The sequence below is a fragment of the Fusarium musae genome, chromosome 9, assembly GCF_019915245.1.
Source record: "Fusarium musae strain F31 chromosome 9, whole genome shotgun sequence".
In the NCBI taxonomy this organism is placed as follows: Eukaryota; Fungi; Ascomycota; class Sordariomycetes; order Hypocreales; family Nectriaceae; genus Fusarium; species Fusarium musae.
In genome coordinates this window covers 2,246,459-2,267,875 of record NC_058395.1, presented here as the reverse complement: position 1 = coordinate 2,267,875, position 21,417 = coordinate 2,246,459, and the positions used below count along the sequence as shown (strand labels likewise).

General features: G+C 48.8%; 2 protein-coding genes across 2 annotated transcripts; one reads left to right on the top strand and one right to left on the bottom strand.

The window, feature by feature from the left end:
- Positions 1-260: 260 nt before the first annotated feature.
- On the bottom strand, positions 261-1,727 carry J7337_011945 (uncharacterized protein; the record flags this gene model as incomplete). Its single annotated transcript, XM_044829478.1, has 1 exon — positions 261-1,727. One exon carries the CDS (start codon positions 1,725-1,727, stop codon positions 261-263), a length of 1,467 nt encoding a protein of 488 aa, XP_044676153.1.
- A 5,718-nt stretch (positions 1,728-7,445) lies between these two features.
- J7337_011944 (uncharacterized protein) lies at positions 7,446-8,569 on the top strand (the record flags this gene model as incomplete). Its single annotated transcript, XM_044829477.1, has 2 exons — positions 7,446-8,023; positions 8,323-8,569. 2 exons carry the CDS (start codon positions 7,446-7,448, stop codon positions 8,567-8,569), a joined length of 825 nt encoding a protein of 274 aa, XP_044676152.1.
- Positions 8,570-21,417: the final 12,848 nt, after the last annotated feature.

Here is a 21,417-nt window from a genome sequence, read left to right as displayed (position 1 = left end):
ACTACCACTACGGAGTCTCCGGTGACTTCACAACAACACAATTGGATCACCACATGTTACGTGGAACCACTATTTGATTTCTCTTATATAACAGTTTCTAACAAACGCTGACTGCAAATAACATGACACACGTATACAGGGATGGCAGAATTCAGGAGATACCAACGTAATGCTCTTACAAAGGGTGAAAGAATGATTCCCGCTGTCTAAACGAAGAGAATAACTGGACACTTTGCTTCATACACGAGTCCGAGACCTGCTCAGAAGAGGGCATTGCTTCCGCAGTCGAAGACGCCCTGGATGGAACTGGAGTCGTTGGCGAACAGGTCCAACAGCTCCGTGATAGATGACCACAGACCAGCCGCGTTCATAAAGATCGAAATGGCGATGAGGAATGCGTTGACACAGGTCAACAGGATCTTGGTGGGGCTGGCAAACATCTGGTGCCAGTTCATGTGGAACCAGAATACGGCGCTGAAGCCGAATGTGAACCACGAGATGGTAGTCGCCGAGGCAATAGACAAGATAGAGTCGAACACGGGGATGGCGTTGGAGAGGATGAAGCAGAGGGCCCAGAAGACGGTCACGATGGTCATCCAGATGGACCAAGAGCGAACATTGTTGGCAGTCATCTCGCTCTGGAGCTTAAAGTGCTTCATCACCTGGACGTACACATACTTGATTCCGGTGTGACCAAAGGCGAGTCCGGTGGACAGAACAGCGGGGAGGACGATGCCGTAGGCGATCTTGGCAATGTTCTGTGAAGCCGAGCCGAGGGCGGGCGAGACGGTATATTCACCAGCGAGACAATAGATGGCTATAGCCACGACAACGTAGAAGGTGATGGATACAACCTCCAACCAGGCAAGGGCAAAGCCAAAGTCCTTGACGGGGTCGATCATCTCAGCCATGTAGGTGACGAAGTTGATGTTACCAGAGTAAGCGTAGCAGATCTTGAGGCACGCGTTGAGACCAGAGCGGAAGTCGGGGTTCGCTACGATCTTGATGTCCTTCTTCCAGCCGACGGGCGCAGCGGTAGGGTTCTTGACACCGAGGGAGATCATCACCAGCACAGAAGCAGCGATGACGGAGACCATGCAGGGGATGCCGGACTGCGAGACAAACTTGGAGGTTCGGGGCGCGCAGAGGACCCAGCAGCAGAGACAGCCGACGCCGATGAAGCCCACAGTGCAGATGGAGTGGCTGGAAATCGTGTTGAAGGCGATAGAGAGCGTGACACTGGCCGAAGCAGCTGTCATGATCACCTGGACCAACAGACCGATTCCAGAGGCGATAGCAAGAGGACGACCGCCAACAACTTTGGTCATGTCAACGACGTTCAACACATGAGGATGTCTTCCAAAGAACTGCTTCAGCACGAACGCAGTATACCATGACAAAAGACCAATGCCGATAATGGCAATAAGACCAGGAATAATACCCATTGTCTTGAGGACGCTGGGTAACGACAGCACACCGAGACCGACTTGGTTAGTAAGTAGAGCAAAGGTGGTGTCCCATTTTGTCATGTTGCGGAAGTTCTTGGAGCCCTCGCCGCCGCCGAAGCCATTGTCTACGACGGGGACGTTATGGGCGGAGTGAAGATCTATGTCGTGGCCTTTTTCATGGTCCAGGGGTACTTTCTCTTTGCTGTTGGTCTTGCTGGAGTCGTGGCCTTGGTCTGAAGGGTAGATGTCGTTGTGGACGTCTTGAGGATATGTAGACATGATGGCGGTTGTGTGCGTATATATGAGTATGTGTATATGGTGGGTATATAATTATGTTGAACAGACTTTGCTTGCTTAGGGTGTACACATGGGTTATGATATATGATGGGGTATATAAGATGGATGAGGAGGAAGGGGAGGATGAAGTGCAACTTGAACACAGAGATGGAAGAGGAATATATAAGATACTGAGTTAGCAAGGCTAAGCAGACAGGTAGGTCGGATAAGAGCTCGGAATTCCCTCATTAAGCTCCGCGTAGAGAATGGATTCTGGCCGTGCTTTGCTTGGTATTTGGGGGGAGCGGGTTCCACCAAGATAGGACTTGTAGTCGGCGAAAGGGCAGCCTTGGAATTTCCGGGGAGACCCTCTTTCTTTTCGCCGTACGTATCTATGGAGTAGTACATCAGTCCGTTTGGGGGCAAACCCGTACCTTGTTCTTCTCTTGGTACTCAATTTAGACTATGAGGTAACAAGTCAGCTGTGATGATCATCTCGTCGCCTCGAATCTCCCCATATGTGGATTCTCTCTCGTGAGGAGATACTCTACACTTGATACTGCACCGCAGAGTAGATGCAGGACCCTTGGGGCAAAACACTCCACGTTCTCGGCGAGGGATTACATGGGGTTTGAATTGAGCGTTTCTGTTAGGTATTTGCATGGTGCAACTGATGGAGTAAAAAGCTGGGGACATGGGAAAGGGATCAGAGTGGTGGAAACGCGCTAGAAGGCCGTCATGTTACGTACATGACAATGACAATCCCAAGCCGATTAGCAGCAGCGAGACTGGACCGGTTTGCCCGTTGTTTTGGGGCTATAAATCCGGGCCGTTAGTAATGACTGATCTGCATGTTGCTGTTGTAGACTTGTGTTTATCTATGGAGAGAGCTGTTGTCATCACTCGGTAGTTATAGGGTCTATCATGAATGATCTTCATCTTCATCATGGTATCCAAGATAATACTCCATGATGTCTGTACTCTACTGCAACATCTTCTCATGACTTGGGTCTTCTCATGAGTCTCTGGGGACAGTATGTGCTTGTCACGGCTTGTTCGCCTCTGAAATGTGGTTCCAATAAGCTTGGCTACACTCATCCGAAAAAGGCAATAAAGCTACAAGTTACCTAGTTTCAAAACTTTTCCCACTGAATTCGAGGCTGACGGGCGCGTTACCGAGAGAGGGTTGAATCCGCAGCATGGACCCGAGGTGGGTATTCCCTTTCTGGCCTCCTTTTCCCATAGCATTTTGTTCAATATGTCTGATGTTTTGATAGTCATACCACTCCAAGTTGAAGGGCATGGATTTGGGTTCTTGTTTTTTTGTTATGATATGGAAAATGCTACTGCTAAGTTTTTGCCACGCCAAGAATTGGGGCTTGGAGGTGCGGAACAAGACTGATGCTGTTTGGGGAAATTTGGAGAGATTTTTGGAGATGGGCTCAGATTTACAGGGGTGAAGTCCACTGAAGAAGCCCAATAGTTGTCTTTTTGTCTTCTGGAGAAACAGTCAACTGGTCCATCGAGAATACGGTGTTGAACAACCAAGCTAACCTCGAGTCAACGAAACTACGTGTTACTGAGGAATAAGCTTATTGCAATGTCATGCAAGAGTCAGTCACTGCGGCTTACAGTACACTCACCGCGGAAGATAACCCCAAGCATCCCTGTCCTTCATGTCGTCATCCCTAATCCCTGACAACGCACCTCTTTTTTGCCTCAGGGGTTTCGGTTCATTCATCCTGCACGCACGCACGCACGCACTGCAAGAAAAGCAAAAAGGAATTCTAGTCGAATTCTAGAAGATATTGGCGTGGGGTGCTCCGTGATACGATATTCGGTCTGAGTCCGTTGCCAAGAGAACACGGCTTGAACTTTTTTACTTCGTTGAACCTACTAATTCAGGTCTTTTGGCCTTGGCAACGAAGAGTGAGATGGTATATTACGAGTCACTCGGCTTTTACGTACAATAAACAAAACCTGTCCATTGTCCCCATGGGACATCTCCATGTTCCCCCAGCAATTTCACCTCGGGATATCCGGGGCACTCCAGCTTTTCGTTCTCTTGGCTGTTGGAACGTAGTGTGTTTGATGAAAGTTGTAACCAAACCGAAATATTATCGACAGACGTGACCTGTGCGTGGAGGTAATGCCGATGTCCTGAATCATGCTATTTCCTAAATGGTGCACTATAGGCTCTGCCGCCGGCAGCTACAGCAGATGGGTGTCTTCCGTGTCGCTGCCGGTTCTTGTTTGACCCTGTAGATCTGGGAATTCTGCGGCTTGCAGGGGCGGACTGTGCTAATGCATCATTCGATGCGTTTGTCTTTCGGGTAGAATTCAATACACTAAGATCGTCAGTGTTTCTGGGAGGAATCGATGGATAACAGTTCGACTATCGTCGGTTCATAGGTAAACCTCATAGAAACCTTCACAGCCTATCATGTAGTACAGAGTAAAGACAGTGATATCATATCTTCATCGACCCTCAGAATCATTATGCATCAAGCCGTCTCGTACCGAAGCTTGGCTTCTCAACATGGCAAGTATCATCTCCCCAAGCATCCGTCAATCTCCCAAAGTCTTGGCCGGTAAAAGCATCCGGCCTCCCCAAACTCACTCACTGCAGATCCTTAATCCTCATATTTACAAAAGAAACATCAAAGCCCGCGTCAGCATCATGATAACAACTCTTGAGTAATAAAGGCCGATAATCTGAACGCCTATCACATCACATCACAGCGTTGGGCCTCATGAGGGTCTGAGCATAATTCACGTCCCCGTCGCTTCAGCGGAAAGAGTCGGTCTTTCTCGCCAGTGCTTCTCCGCTTGCTGAGGGCTTCATGTCCAATAAGCTTGATTAGCGAGTGTTTTTGTCTGTGCTGATATCCTCACCGGTGTGTACATGGCCCGAATATTCTCCATTCAGGACCGGCTTCAAAGCCGGCGATATCCTCATGCACAAGTTATGCTTTGCCACGATGCTTTAATTACGTATGGAGTCTTATGAGTTACTTGATGTAGAGGCCCGGGGCGTCGAGGGCCTTGATTCATTCCGCGCCGGGGAAGTGGTGAAGAAGGTCGTTCCGAAGTGAAAGTAGGGATATGTTTCCCACTGCCTTGATGGAGATCTTGATGCCCCGTGAGATAACGCGTATCAATCTCATGACTTGATCATATGACTCCTTGAACTCTTTACGTTACCCGAAAGGAAAGTTGAGCTTTGACGATGTCATCAAAGCTCAGTCTGGCATCAACATCGTCAACATGGTGATGTTTGCGATTGTGGACAGTTCAAACGTGGGATGAAACATTGAGGTTTTATTTCTTCCTCATAAATAGTTTTGAGAATGGTTTTCAGGCTCCATGTCATATCTCCGACCTGAAGTATCCTTGTCAAGTGAGGTCTTAAATCACATATTGAACCAGAATGTGGACACTCTTTGACTCGGACGATGGGATGTTTTTAGCTTTGACTTTGTCATCGAATAAAAAAAGACTCTTGATTAGGTTGAAAGCTCATCTCATCGCCTTTGGGCATCAATAATTAGTTCATGCGCCGTGATTGTTGAGCTAGGAGAAGATCCCGAGTTTCTCTCAAGTTCTCGAGACTTCAGTTAGCTTCGTCCATCAGGTTGATGGACTCAGCCTCTACCAGTCTCAAAGGTTATCTAGCTTACTCTCCATCGTCAATGACTTGATTCTGTTTGTTCCCTCTTCATTTGATCCCATACAGGTGATACAGGTCCCTATGGTGAACTGGATTTGTAGGTGATTCTCGAAGGCTTTCGTCAACGACTCCGTCAATGTTCATAGAACCTTAGTCCGGGCCGGTGCCAAGATATCAGTTTCCGGACTATTCTATGAAGTCCTACAGAAGTTCTTAAATGGTTTCGCTTACTTGTTGGGTGAAGAGGCGGAATTAACTCGACGAATCCCTAAATGTTGCTCAAAGCCTTTCTCGCCAAGCTTACTATCATCGGAAAGCATTGCACGTTGCGACCTCTATCACCTACCATTGGTCATCTGGTATGTATATAGTGTACAAAACTGCATTATTGATGTGTTTAGTGATTTTCTCCGGCCTTTTCTATCTACGAAGTCTCATGTCGTGCCATGGCAAGGTCAGACTCAGAGACTGTTTGCCCAACCCACAAAAGACTTGACTGTCTCTCTACTCGCTTTATTTTCCTTCATGGTATCAAGATGGGAGAACGAATCATTACTTTATAGCTATTCACCGTCGAGTTATCGGTTATTCTCCTGTCAAGCACAAGTGTCTGTCTCGGGCCCTCACGAGCATGTCAGGACAACCGAAGAGCAGATAGTGTATTCTTCATGTACAACAATAGTCACCAGAATATACGCCCTGGGCTGTTTAATGATCTCCGTAGACAATCTACTCCGCTATGGTTGACCGTCGCATCTGAGGTATTCCCCAATCACTGGAACGATGGGCGATGGACAAGGCCGACCTTCGCGGGGGGAAACTGAAGGTGATGGCCCTTTAAGCCGAATACTTGTATGTACCTACTGATTTATCTACCAACATACGGCTTCTTCTTGCAACTGTCGTGAGGTAGTATTTGTGCAAGTGCCAGTTCTCATTGGCAGATGATTAGTTGACTTGGCCTACCTAGAATACAAGTTGCCAAGAAAGCAGAGCCCACTGGTGACCGTCTCGCGCTGAGAATCAGATTACAGCCGATATTTAGGGATAGCTTCCTCAGAAGCTCATATCCTAAGTTACTTACATTGGGAGAGATCGAGTAGGATAATAACTAGAAAGAAACTCATTTGCTCAGGTTCAGCCCTGCTGCTAAATCCCCCAAGTCTCTGTATCTGAACTAACAGCAAAATATGTCTCCTTTCAGAGCAACTTCGATCTCACTGCATGTCCAATCTGTAGCCCCAGGGTCCAAGTCATAAGTTTGGAACTACAGACTCAGTGGCACGTTACAGTGCAGGCCTATACGTCAAAAGCAGGTCAAGAGTATATGTATAGCACTGGTCGAAGGAGTTTGCCCAGTATCGGGCTCAAAGAAGCACCTCATGTGTTTTCAGTCAAATAAATTCTACTCTGTTTATACTTTCTCCAAGTTTACTAAACCGGTAAAACATGTAAGAAAGGTCAACCTGAATCAGTCATGAGATAGAATTTCGTATATCTCATCTGCATGAGACCTCAGAGCCGGCCTGACGTGTCCGCACAAATGGTCTGCCTGCAAATTGAGAAGCCTTGGAGTGCATTATAATTTTTTATCTCATAAGCTCCTAGTGTCTGGCCTTAATCTACTTTTCTAGTTACGTTATGTTGCTACGGAAGAGAGCACTTCATAACGTTGAGCGAACAGAAGGGCACATTTATTGTGTTGAATCGTCCACAGCTCAATTTTGAGGACACCAAAATTCACATTAGAATTCGGAATGATCAGATGGACCACAATATCCAAACTCCGAATGAGTGACGGGAAACCGCCGCGAGATGTTGTGTCATCTCAACCCCAAGCTGACATCCAATATAGGGTAATCCATGTCTCACCACAGCCTCGTCCACATGTCAACAACTCACAACTCAACATATCAACAGAGTATCATCCGGCACAACCGGAAAGTCAATATCTCCATCATCCTAAGTACCACCCACCCCCGATCTCCTTCCAACCTCTTAACTATCATATCACACCTCAAGCACACCCGCACCCAAACAAACACCACAAAATGGGCTCATCAGACATCCCACCCCCCTCAGCACCACCATGGCTCGTCCCTGCATCAACAGCCTGCCTCTCCCTCGGCATAACATTCTGGCTAATCGCCTACATCCTCATGATCCGCCGCTCACTAGCAACCCACGCGACGCCCGCACCGCTCGTCGCACTGGGTCTCAATCTAGGATGGGAGGTAGTCTACGCCTTTGGTGTGTGCGAAGCGCCCATCGAGACATACGGTTTCACCCTCTGGCTTCTTCTCGATATGGTTGTTCTCTACGCTACGCTCAAAACAGCCCCGAGGTCGTTTGCCTCAAGTCCGCTTATAGCGAACAACATCGCGCTGTTGCTGTTCCTCGTTTTTGTGGCGGGTGTCGTGGGCAATGGGTTGTTTGTGTGGTGGTGGCTTAAGGAGCCGCATAGAGGGTATGGCATCAAATGGGGCAAGAATTGGAAGGGTCTTGAGGCGAGAGATACTACAGAGTTGGCATATTGGTCGGCTGGTGTGGCGCAGATGATATTCAGTGTTTCGGCGTTGGCTATGCTTCTTCAGAGAGGTCACTCTGGTGGACAGAGCTATGGAATCTGGTGAGTCTTTCATTTCCTATATGCAATTGTTGATTCTTGCAGAGGGCGTGTCTCGATACATGTCGAACTGTCTTCTCATCTCTCATATTCATGCTCTTTGATCCCGAGAACTCTGAAGATCACTGCAATTCGTGTCTCAGGTGAGAGCGGTCTGCTGAATGAGACCGCGCAAGCAATACCGACGACTGGTTACCAGTAGGATGAACCTCCACTTGTTGTCTCGTGATGACAACCCGAAAAAGCAATCTCAGAACAAACACGGCATCTAAAACTCAGCCATGCTGACATATCGCCTCCAGGTTCTGTCGCTTCGTTGGCACCGTCATGGGTCTGCCCGTCTCTTGCGGTCTGATGTGGTGGTACTGGCCCGAGGCTCATGGCTTTGTTTTCCATCCTCTTGGTGTTTTCATCACTGGCACCTCAGTCATTTGTGATCTGGCGTACCCCTTTTTGTTGGCCTACGTTCGGACCAGAGAAAAGGTTTTGCCTGACGGAAGTCTGGTAGACGGAAGGCTCGAGACTGAAACCAAGAAGAAGCAGAAGTAAGAGGCGGGATGACCGATGAGTCGTTTGGTTGGACAACAACCTGAAAGCCTCACAAGCTAATGGCTGGTGCCATTTAATTTGATTAGTGATAAATCCCGTCGCAGAGATGGTAAGCCACCAGCTGAGGGGGCAACAAGACAGAAGTGAGTAATGACATGTCTGGTTTCAGATGACTTCGTCGAAGTACCATCGAGGAGTTCCTTGACATCTTGTACAATTATGATTTGCCCATTATACCAAGGATTACTCGCAATTAGCAATGTTCATCATAAGCACGATGTCAATCCCTCGCTTTCAGCTCGCATCGCGATCAAGGACCTCCAATCCACGCTACGAAGTACATCTCACGCGCGATATCACTTGTGATAGCCGCTCACATTGCAACATCAGATCCGGGCGCCGGGAATATTTCCCCTTTTATGATCGATTCAACAGGGTTAACAACCAATAAGAGAATGACGGAAACATCTCTCAGCCGCTTTAGCTGAGATCATATCGCGTTAATTGAGCTTAGCTCTCCACAAGATCTTATTCTTCTCCTCCAGCCATAGCGATTAAACGCAATGTGATCTGCGCCCTATGCAGCCTTCCCTTTAGCGTGACGGGGGTCGTGCCTGAAGACCTGAATCGTGGCTTTTTTTGAGATGTGATAGCTCCAACGATGTAAGCCTCGTCCAACAACCAAGTCCTCCATGGAAACACAATGAAAAATGAAAAAAAAAGCAACTACTTGTTTGCTCATCACCTGACCTCGAGACAATGTGAAGCATGGCTATATCTTCAGTTCGTTATTCAAGATCCACATGTTACGCTGACATTGAGAACGGGGCTGAGGTTGAGGTGAGCTGGAGCTGGGATTGGATGCAGAACCAACGGTTGTGTCGACCAACACACCAATAGCAGAGCTGCAAGAGAAGCAAACTCGGTGGACACTTGTCTCGCGATAACCAGTTTTGCACCAAAGAAAATTCACCGAGTTTGCGATACGCCAATCGTAACGCAATCCAGTATATTGGTAACGAAAGAGAGGTCGTCAATATTCAGCGTGCACATGGCACGAGATCGTGATCAGCGTGATATCAAGGATCTGTGTCTCGGCGTATCGAGGTTCCGTAATCTATGCTTGCTGTACCTCCATACTCTGTAAAGAAGTTTGCAGTCGGGCATTTCCGATGTCTAAAAACAAAGTAAGCGATTCGTCGGGATCAAACTGTTTGTCGAGATCGATATTCCGATCCAAGACATCCTCCAGACATCTGATCACTGAGTGCCAGCCTTGTCGCAGAAACGCTCAATGCACCCATTGCACCAATAGACGTAACTCTATGGCTATGCTAGAGGGACACCGTATGGTCAAGTCACATGCTCACTGGCTTGTGCGGGTGCAAGCATCATGGCATGACAATAAGGGGCCAGGGTGTGCCGAAGCTCCATCCATCGTGGAGTAAAAAAAAAGAACGGTCTCAAGTGCTTGCATGTTGGGTAAGACTCGCACGATACCACGATCACGTTTTGCATAACTCGTCTTGGCGCGACGTCAATAACACCCCGTCATTTTAATTCTCCGTTGCGACCGGGAGATAGATGACGGAACATCCGAGAGGGTGTGACAGTTGTCCGTGCAGAGAGAATGCACATAATGCCGCATTTAGTGGTATTATGGTCACAGTCATGGTCATGGTTGTCTGCGAGCTTGTTGACCGGTCTGTGATAATGTACGGTGTCTCGACTCTTTGGGAAGCATGAAATCTCGGAGTTTGCTCGAAAAGCAGCAACAAGGGTGTGAGCGAGCCCATGTACCAGGAATAAATTAAAAGAAAACAGAGCGTGTAAATGTAGAAGCGGGTGAGGTGTATCAAGAACTGCAAGTCGACGATTTAGGAAATAGGAGATGGAGCGACCGTTTGAAAGTATGAAACTAGTGAAGGTATGCACTTACGGGGCTTGTATGCACGTGTCATGTGCAGCGCTAATGCATCTATCCGGCTTGGCTTTTGTTCCCTTTCCCTGGCCCCTGGCTACGATCCCTCTGGCGTCAGCGTCAGCATCAGACGTGGAGAAGTGGCTGCCAACCTGTCAATTGGCTATAATTGCGATGCGATATCAATGATGCAACTCACCAGAGATCGCCTAACTACTCTACTCTCCAACTTCCTCTTGCAATCCTAGCTTGCGGTCGCGACGAGGACGACTCCAGACGCTCTGATCTTGCTCGGGCACGAACGCTACGCCCTTTGCCACAGTTGACATCACAAGAGTCATCGTCATCATGCACCCCCTACTAAAAACTTCAGACGAGACGCTTTACTAAAAGTTAATATCCATCTCGGTCCAGTCCAGGCTCAAACTAACAAGGAAATCCCCTGGATAAACGGGCCTCAGATCCCTCCAGACCAAGGGGATCAAGGTTTGCCTCCCTCTGACAATTGCAAATCATGACCGTCACATAATGCACACACAATTGAGGGGACCAAGGCATTCATTACCTGCACCTCGGTTCATCGGATGCGGGTGCTGTCTGTCTGTCTGTCGATACATGGATGCAATGCAGGATGCATCACCATCCAATGGCTCCAATAGAGCAGGTGTGTCAGCAGCCCTGCCACGCTGCATGCTGCATGTTGGCACTGCGTTGCAATTGGACTCCATACCCCATACCGGTGAGCCTTGTTGTGGGGTAGATGGCCTCATGGCGGTACTTTCGGGGCTTTCAGGCGCAGCAACTTTACTTTACTTTCAATCTCGGCGGCGTTTGTATGTACATACGATCCCGGAGCATTCACAACTGGCATTATGTATGCGAGCCAACGTATGATGGTGTTGGTGTTGGTGTTGAAGTGGTCGCAGTCGCAACCCTAACTCAATCTGCATGCTGAAATATGCCCCCCTCGAAATCCTTCAAGGCAGCCAGATACCGTCTATTCGGAACGTAATGCTTCTTCTCGGAAGATCATCCCACGCCTGAGCCAAGGTCGGAATCATCAGATGTCGTGGGGTCCAGAGCACGTGGGAAGATTGAGTTGATCTCTATCGCCCAGCCAAAGGCTATCATGATGATTTGGGGTGATAACATGGCGAGATAGCACCCGAGATAGTTTCAGAGTGTAATAGCAACCATGATGATGGCCTTAGCTTGTCTTGACCCCGACCCGATGCGTATCATGATGTATTATGTTGGTATGTTCAATCTCCGTCCTCCGTTCCCGATACCCCGCCATCCTTGCTCGCGCTGTAGTTAGAGATTTTGACGTGATGACACCCACCGAATGCGGGATTCGGGTTCGGGTCACAAGTCTCGGCGGCTGTTGAATGCTCTTTCTAGCCAGGGCAAGACGAAATCACCATTTGATCGGTGAGAAGGGGCATCGGCATCCCTAGCTCATCACACTGACCGGTTTGGATCCTGGCCGCATGTGAAGAAAAGACGCTGCATGACATGCATCGAGTCCCTCCGAGAACAGTCACTTTTTTCAATGCCAAGTTTCATCCCGACTCGTTCATCTTTTCTTGTTTTTAATCTCGCGCAACCCTTTTTGGGAAGGGAACTTTTTTTCCTTTTCTCTCTCTCTTCCGGAATTTGCATGCATGTACCGACCGTTGAGCCATGGATTGTGAAACGGTTGGTGATAAGAGGTGCGAGAGATTTGAGAAGGTCGCAAGTAGGGGACCTTTCGGAATGGGAAGACCCTTATGGTTGATTGATAAGAATTAGATTGGCCGACGTGTGGGGTCCTTGCGAGCACCTTTAATTCTCTCAACTGCCTGCGTTAGGTAGGTAACAGTGATGTTAAGGCAGTGGAGGGTGAATCATGCGACGATAGACAAGGGCCCCCAAGGTTTGCGTGATGGATGATTTACAGTGCAGCGCTCTTATCATGGGTGTCTGATCTGACCCAGCTATCCGGTCTAGGTAGGTGAGTAAGAAAAAAAGCTTGATATCCATGGACGATAGCGAGGTTCCAGAAACTCGCGAATGCCACATCTCCGGTCTTTAGACAGTCTCTGTTTCCCAAACTCAGCTTCAGCCTCATCTTATCAAAAGTCGTGATAACGAACCCCCATGCCGTGACGCTTCTGCCTCAAGGCATCTCCCACGTACCCCACGTCGCGGATCTGTCAAACAATCGGTCTCCGTTTTTGGACATTCTCATGACCTTGGTACATACAATACGTGGTGTTTACTTGCGCGAAGCGAAGCGAACGCGACGACGTGGCAGACAAACCGAAGCTCAGGGATTGAGTGCGAGATTCGGATTGGCTGATGCTTCTCGAATGAAAAGAGAATGAAAAAATCGGGGCGAGCAGCGAGAGCAACACGTGCGGCTGTTTTGGCATATCCCGTTCTCCAGGCTTTGGCGGGATTCAACTGCCTTGCCCGTCCATGCAGGGAGAGATCCAAGGTCCAAGGTCAAGAATGCACAAGAGATATCGGTAGATGTTGTTGGTGACAAGTACATTGCCTGCACTGCACTGCACTGCAAGCGGTGAATGGGCAAACTAACCGCGCTTTGCGTAGAGTAAACAAACCTCCCTCGTCTCTCCTCCCTTCTCGCTTCGTACGCTTTGGCCCACGATGCGATGCTGTTCCTCGTCTTCGTTGGATATCATATTTACAACCGTGCTTGAGCCCACGATGTCAAAGACACATGACGGCATGACATGTACACGCCCTCTCTAGGTAGTAGCTAGTCAAGTTCGCCGAGGAACCGTTTAGAGTATTTCGTGTCAAAACCACTAAACTAAACATACAGAGCATAGGCGGGCTGCTAGTCCAAACTCTGATACCAACGGCGGCCAGTGACGCCTCGTGCAGAAGCGAAACCAACATTCCCTCCACTACGGGAACCATAAAAACTTATTCCCATTGAGAAAAGAGACAACTAACGTCTCAATGGCGTAACTTGCGCTAAGAGACACTAACAAGACAAAGCGTAAAGACCGTGCAAATATCTCAACAGAACATGATGTTTGAGCAAGAGTTGCACGACGACTTTTCGATATGAGGCTTCTGGAAAGGACAGCCAAGAGTAAGCACATAAAGCGGGTAGAATTGGCTTGACTCAGCAGACCAGATTGAGACTCCCGTCGGCACGATGCGGTATTAGCGCCAACGCGTCAAGAAGCCAACGGATTGCGGATCAAACTAGCGGACGAAAGGTAAAGGCCCAGGGGAAAAGAGATGGTGGGAGGGCAAAAAGCGAGCCAGCAAACGTGGGGAACGATGCCACAGAAAGATAGAGAGAAGAGAAAAGTGATACAGATCCAATGCAATGTGATTGATACCTGACTGACTGACTCTACCTTAATCAGCATCGCAGCACTTTTGTATGTAGCCATCAAGTTAATAAGGATCTGCTTGGCTGGATGCCATGTCGCACGCACGCGCTGATGGATGGATCCCCCCGTTCGGTAGATGAGCATGAGACAATATCCATCCATCCAACGGCGCGCAAGTCATCAAATTGCACTAAGTTATCTCTTCTCCCATCCCATCCCATCCCATACCATCCCATCCCATCCACTGCTTTTTGTCCATCCCCCATCACAGACTTACCTATCCTATTACAACAGAGACATGCCACGCTCATCATCACAGAGGACTTCTAGAGATATGTCCAAAGGCGTACCAGCGCGGGTATCGTCAGCCGCGTGATTCAGAATGTCACTCGGCATATCGTATCGTCAAAGATTGAGCGGCCCGTAGCGGGATGGGTCCAAACTAATAAGATAATACCGTAATCTCTTGTACCTTTGTAATTTTTTCCCTGATTCAGTATAGAACTTCCCGGGTATTTTCAGCTCTTTGCTTTTTATCAATTAATCTAGCGCATTCTAAGGCCAGAATGGCTAATCTTTAAAACGACCGCCTATAGATGCTTCGTCGTCTTTGGCGGATCAAATCCATCAGGGTATGGATGTAAGAGTTGACAAGTTTACTAACAAGCAATATTCTAGTATTTCATTTCCTGCGCCTAACAATATGCAACTATCTTGGGTAGTTCTCAGCTGTGATCAGTAGTAGTAAAGATAGGTTTGGTAAAGCAAACAAACAACCCCCCCCTCCCATGCCAGGCCAGGCCAGGCCATGCGCGGCAATATCGGGAAAGGACTAAACAATAGGTAAAAAACGCCCATGCCATCGAGTGTAAAGAAAGAAGGTGTAGTAAGTAGAAAATGGTTTCCAATCCAATCCAAGACCTTTAACCCCCTCCCAAGTGATATCTTTGATTCCCATAAATGCCCATTTCCATGCATGCACCAGTTAATCCAACAAGGTAGTTGTGGTTGAGTGTTAAAAAAAAAATAAGCGCGCCAAAAATAAAATAAAAAATAGTAGTCAAGACTCCTTCCCGTGCCAGATGTGGTTGGGTATGCTTCTTCTTCTCTCGAGAGATCAGTTCAAGAGGTGTTGCTTCATAATAGGCTGCTCTGATGACGGTCATAAGACCTCTCATGCAGATAATCATCGGAGTAGCGCCCGAGGCTGGTGGTGTGGCGTCCAATGTCAAGATGAGGACCGAGTTGATGGGTGAATGTGCTTGTCCTGTGCATGGCATCATCCATCGACCGTGCTGTGCTGCGCTGTGCTGCGCTGTGCTCTGCTGTGCTGTAGGTAGAGAGCTCCGATGGCCTGAGCTCTCCCCTGTCGGTGGCGAAAAAAGATGCACGTTGCAGGTGTCTGAGCACTTTCTTCAGTGGCCCCCATCCCTCATCCCCCCAGCTTTCGGGCTGTCTCCTCGAGAGCTGGTCCCGGGCTGTCGATCGGACGCCATCCCCCCCAAAAAGGTACCAAAGCTTCTGCCATGCTTGTAAACGCCTCTTGCGAGTCAAGAGAGGGAGCAAAGTATCCCCCATCCCACATCGGCCAAAAGAACGGGTTTGCACCCAAAGAGCCGAATTCTTTTCCTTCCAGATAATAAAAATGATGAACCAAATGCTTTCCTGCGCCTTTCCAAGGTATCGATAAAACTGTACTTTTTTCCGTGTTTTTTTTTTGTTGTTGTTCTTGTTCGATGCTGTATTTCGTTGATTCATATGTCCACCTCCAAGTGGGGGGTGCCATGTCTCACTTGAGTCGACCACCTGGTAAAGCACATCGCTTGGCTTGATGAACCTGCAGACGTCGACTGTTCGTTTCGATGGATGGACATCTCGGCACCGTCGGCGAGAGAGGCACGAATGAGGTTGTATCCTGTTGTTTCAACTCATTCGAGAGGTCGGGTTTCGTATGTGAATGTATGTGTGTATGCGTATGCGGGGATGGATAGATAGGTGAAGAGTGTCGCCTTATTGGACGTTGGAGAGGCAGATCGATTGGCGACATATCGAGGACTCGACCTGCGAGACGGATGGCTCGTTTTCATTGCGCACGAACTTGGGGAGAGTAGGACAAGCGTGACTCGGGCCGTTGAATCAGTTTCGCCCATGGGTGATTGCTGGGTTGTTGGCGTTCACGGCAGGCAGCTAGAGAAGTAATTAGTACGGGCTCATATGCATCAAAAGTTGGCCGTCGGTGGAGGGTATCGAGTCGGGCCTTGGAAATACTCGAGACATACCACAAATGTCGTCACCCCTGTGGATATTGGTTAGTGAATGTTCATGTATATTGTGGAAACGGTTATGTTGACTCACCAGTACTGCTTGCTCACAATGGTGGGCGGACACCGACGTTCTGTCTCGATATACTTGGGACACCATGATTCTACCAGATGGTAGTGGTGTTGGCAGCTAAGCTCCTTCTGTGAAATGGATTAGTATATATCTTTCATATGGCCATTCACCATCACAGCGATGTGGTGTATGGTGATATGATATTGTATGTTCCGACTTACATAGATGTAGTTGCACATCGTGACAAACTCGACCAAGTTGTATCGATTCTAAAAAACCGTGGACCCAAGGTATAATAAGTATGTGAGTCGATCGCTCCAAGATGAAATGGCCAGGCCCCGTTGTTGTATATATACAATGGGTAATAGAGGTGAATCCGCCGAACTCTATATCAACAAGTGAGGGCAGGTAGTAGAGTAGCGTTCAAGGATGCTGCTGGTGTTGGGTAGCAATGGCGGGCGACAAGGTTCCTGCTGAGACGGACTACGGTACGATAACAACACGCTGCAACGTCTTTGTCGAATTGGCAATGGCTTCGAGGAGGGGAATGAAGAAGTATTTAAACCCAGAGACAAGTTGGACCCAAAACAACGGTACAGAGGCTAGAGAATCCCTACGGACGGGGCTCAAAAGGAAAAAGGTTGTTTATTATAACTTTTAGAAGAGAAAAGGGCCCTTCCATACCTAGGTGACCCCTGTTGACAGACAGCCCACTGCCTGCCATCGAGGGAGCCATAACAGAGCGAGCAAGCAGCATCGCGAGCGAGCACACCCTCTCTGTACGTACATCAGAAGGGGGGGCGTGTTTCTCCTGCTGCTAAAAGTTTTGGTGGTAGCACTTCCATCTCTCTCCGAGAAACAAGGGATGGGGGGCGTGGTTGTCTGGGGTTCTTCTGGTTGCGAGCTGAAGAGCGGGAGGGAGTGAAAGGGGGGGTGTGACAGGATTGAGTTACAATGATTTGCGCATGCGTATGCATATATCGAGAGCGACCCGTTTACTGGGATCAACTTGTTTTAATCTAAGGCGAAGCTATCCTCCACCTGGTAAAAAAGTCCCCCAAGAATTTAAAGGCCAGTCACTGTCTGTCTGGTGAAACACACAGACCAATCTGCAAGTCCTCACGTCTTCGGCGTCGGCGAAGTGAGGATGAGTTTTCGGGTTATGCAATTTATTTTAGATACGGAAAATAGAGGAAGACTCTGAGAAATGAATGTTGCTGTCAAATGGAGGATGACTCACCGAGGGTTGGCCGAGGCACAGGCAAGACAACGGTCGATGCTATTCCCAAATGGCATTTCTCGTTACGAATGAATAAACGATAGAGTAGAAATCACTGTCGCACATGCCGAAACAGCACTGGCCTGCCCTGGGCTGACCTGGGCTGACCTGGGCTGGGGGATCTAAACTTGGACCCTTCCATTTCACTCCACCATAATATTCCAGAACCACCAATACCGCCGGCAATCCCCTTCCCCTCACGATGATGTTACAGTAGCTATATCCATTCTGTATCAGGTAACAGCACAGCACATACATATAACCTCACATTAAGGCAAGATGCTTGCTCGTTCGCTACGTTATGCCTTACCTCATGGATTGGGTACTCACCGCAACACTCTGCCACAGCACAGCACAGCACAGCACAGCATTCTCGTCAACTAGTTACCTTAGTCTCTGGAGTGAGGAAACTGTCTCAAAGGCGGAGCCGCCGTCCAACTCACCTTAGCCTTCAGGGTGCTGCGATGCGATCCACAATTTGAATCAGAACTGTCTCTGTCTGCCCGCCAGACCGCGCCCTCTGCTCTCCTGCTCGAAATATTTCGTGACGGTGAGCAAAGAACAAAAGGTCTTGGACCCTTGAAAAAAAGAAACCCAAACGTCCCGCCTTACTCCACCGCGAGGGGAGCAGCAGCAACCTCAGCAACGATGACCGCCTCCTCCAAAGCAATACACGTCTATCTACTCGACTCTCTCACCGTTTTATCTGATTGGGAGTTGCATCACCCGAGCAGACACGGGCCGTCGGGCACGTGGAAGCCTCCCTCAATGAGCCAACCCCTTCCCTTCCTTCGTGTGTGATCAGCATGTTGTACTTCCTAGAGCGGGATGCAACACGACTGTTTTGAGGGGTCGAGACCTCTCTGATATTGCTTCTTTGGAGAGACCAAGTCGACTTTTACTAGTCATGGCATGCCAATTAAGGAGACTCGTCATTATTCGGGCATCCCTTGGCTGACCAGTCATCAAGGTAGTTGTTTTGACTGGCTGCGATGATGCTGGTCTGGCTGAATCAATAATAGAAACAAGGTCTATCTGATATGTAAAGGGCCTGTCTGCGTCAATGCACATCACATCAACGTAGAAAAGATTTTCTTGTTGCTGCATTGCTTGCAGGTCAGGTTAGCCTGGTTTAATGCGGTTCAGTGAGTGAGTGCACGGTCATGTTTCGTGTCATCGCTGTCTATTCTACAGAGCGAGGGGAATTAATTAATTAATTAGTTAATTACCTGACTGATTAATTGCAGCAACAATGGATGACAGAGCGAGAGTAATAAACCTGTCTGACCCACTGCCAACGTCTCAGTCCGTTCTAGACGTGCCCTGTCCGTAAAGTTCCATTGGACTTGGATGGATGAATGAGCGACACTGGACGCTTGGACGTTGACGCCATTCTCTGCCCTTTCGTATGGCATCCATGGCCCCTGGCGAATTTTAGAGGGCTCTCAAGTACCGTCTTTGATTCCATGACACACATGTCCACTGCCGGGTGTCACCATTCGGAGAATGACCTCGTTTCGTTGCCCAAAACGACAGAGGGAAAAAACAAGGCTGTCATGGTCAGCATATGACCCCATACACGACAGCATCGTGCATGCAATTAGCATTTTAGCACGCATATTCTGGCGCTCTGCTCCACTGCACACGTGGGCGCAATGCCGGTACTGTAGCGGTATGTCCTGTATTGTCCTGTATTGTCCTGTCCTGTGCTCGCTGTCGGCTTGTCTACCAGCCGAAACGTATCCGCTACCGAGCCCAGAGTTTGATGAGCGATTCCATAGCATTTACAGGGCTCGTAGTGGCACAAGGCCCCTATAAGCTTGGCTACTGATGCTGTTGTTATCTAGGCGCACCCGATCTGACTGTAAGTACACATTCACGCTCACGAGTGCCGATATCTTGTCGTCGCCAGCTCATTCAACTACTGCACAGTCTTTTAAGCCCTTCACCCGCTGCCCTCCACGTGAGGTTTCTACTTTCCTAATGAGGAACCGGTCAACAAGTTTCGACATGGCTATGCACAAGTTTGAGCCAGGCCTCGCTGCAGGCCTACGCTGTCAAGCATGAGAATCCCACCAATTGCGGCTAAACGAGCTCTCATCCTTGCTGCACTGCACTACACTCTACAGGGGGTGTTTGTTCTGTTTATGTCAACGCTCGTGCATACATACATACATGCATATTATCTCGATTCTTCCTTTTCGTATACCTACTCCGTAAGTTCTTCTTGATTCATGACACAACCAAACACAGACCAGACCAGGTTTCAAAAGGAGAAACACAGCACACACTCTCTTTGGATGCGTCATGCTCAAGACTAAACTTAACGAGAAGAAGAAAAAAGCCTTCCGCTGCTGAAAGGCGTCTTCTGGAATACATAATTTCCACAATCTCCACAGTCGATCCGACGCCGTCTCTTGGTTGATCCCACACCGCTATCCAATCAGCCCTGCAAATCCAGATTTTCGTGCTCTCCACGGCAAATTATCTGCCAAGGGGGACTGACGGGTGAGTCCTCTTAGCCTCTACCGACTGGCTGGACGACTTTGCCCGGGACCTAGGAAATGCCCCCCGAGCAAGCCAGACATGTCATGCTATGGAGACAACTTGTCTCCATATACTGCTGTACATGGCTATGTCCAGCTGTAGCTTGTGCTTCTAGTCCTCCGAGACTATCATCGTCTACTCCGTGAAGAGAAAAGGCTCCTCTTTGCTCAAACGCACTCAATCTTATCTAGACGGGACTATTCATACATCGCCAAATTTCTCTTGGTTCTCGGGCTCGCTATTTGGTCAGTGAACTCCCCTGCCTCTGACGCCAAGTTCACCCTAGCCTAAAGAACCTGGCCTCTGTTGCAATCGTCAACTCTGGCAGGCCATGATGCATTGATGCCCCTCTTGGCAGGGGTTTGTCCAATCACGTCGGTCCCAGCTTTCTTCTTTGGCGTTCCCAGGACGCGGGCTCGGGCCTCAGGATGTTCTGCTTCTGGTGGGTGTGACAGCCCCAATCCCAGCCAAAGTTCCAGGGCCAGAAGCCGGCTCTTCTGACTCTCTCTCTCTCTGCCTGTGAGAGAGACTCCCTTCGTCAATGCGAATTGTTTCTCATGCAAGGGTGACGACACTCGGTATTCACCTCAGCTGTCAACTTACCCGAGCTACATACAGAAACACTTTGACATGTCTGTCTCACTTCCTGCATGAACTGCTAAAGTCTAGGAGACGAACCAACCAAACCAGCCGTTGAGAAATGCAAAGCTTAAACGAGACAGAGTTTGCTGGCACATATCAGGCTGGGCGTGGGCCTGCAGGACGCCATCTTGAAGATCAAACTCACGGAGCACTGCAGCCTCTGTGTGGAGAACTGTACATACCTTACCGTAGCATGCCTGCCTGGTTACAGAAGCCATGTCCAATCTTTCAGTAACCTTCGCCAAGTCCGGGAACCTGTAACCCTCGGAGGACCTCTGCGGTCATGTTTCGGAGCTATCTCTTTGACGAGGTCCTTCTCAGGTCAAGTCCGCCACGTTCAATCCTGATCCTTCAGCCTGGAGATGAACAGGGCTTCAAGTCCAATCCACTCTTGTCAGACCAGGATCGTGCGGATCTCTCGTTCTTCGGCATCATCTGTCCTGTTGCTGGGCTGGTTACCAAGAGAAAGGTTTTCCCTTCCTTCCTAGCCTTCCCTTTCCATTCCTCCGGGCAGATCATGTAATCCCGCCTCTGCCGGGAAATCACACAGAGTGGAACTGGGTTCGCCCTGAGTCAAATCCACTGACTGGCTACCGAGCGCCTGGGTACGAACGATGAGACAACAAACGAGAAAACATCAGTCATTCCATCAGACACGGAGGAAAAAAAAGGGGGGAGATTTGTCTCGGCCGGTTTTGTCCCGGCCTAGTCGGGCCAGACACAACGAGACACTCATAACTTGCTAGTGTATCTGGATAACTGCGCATGC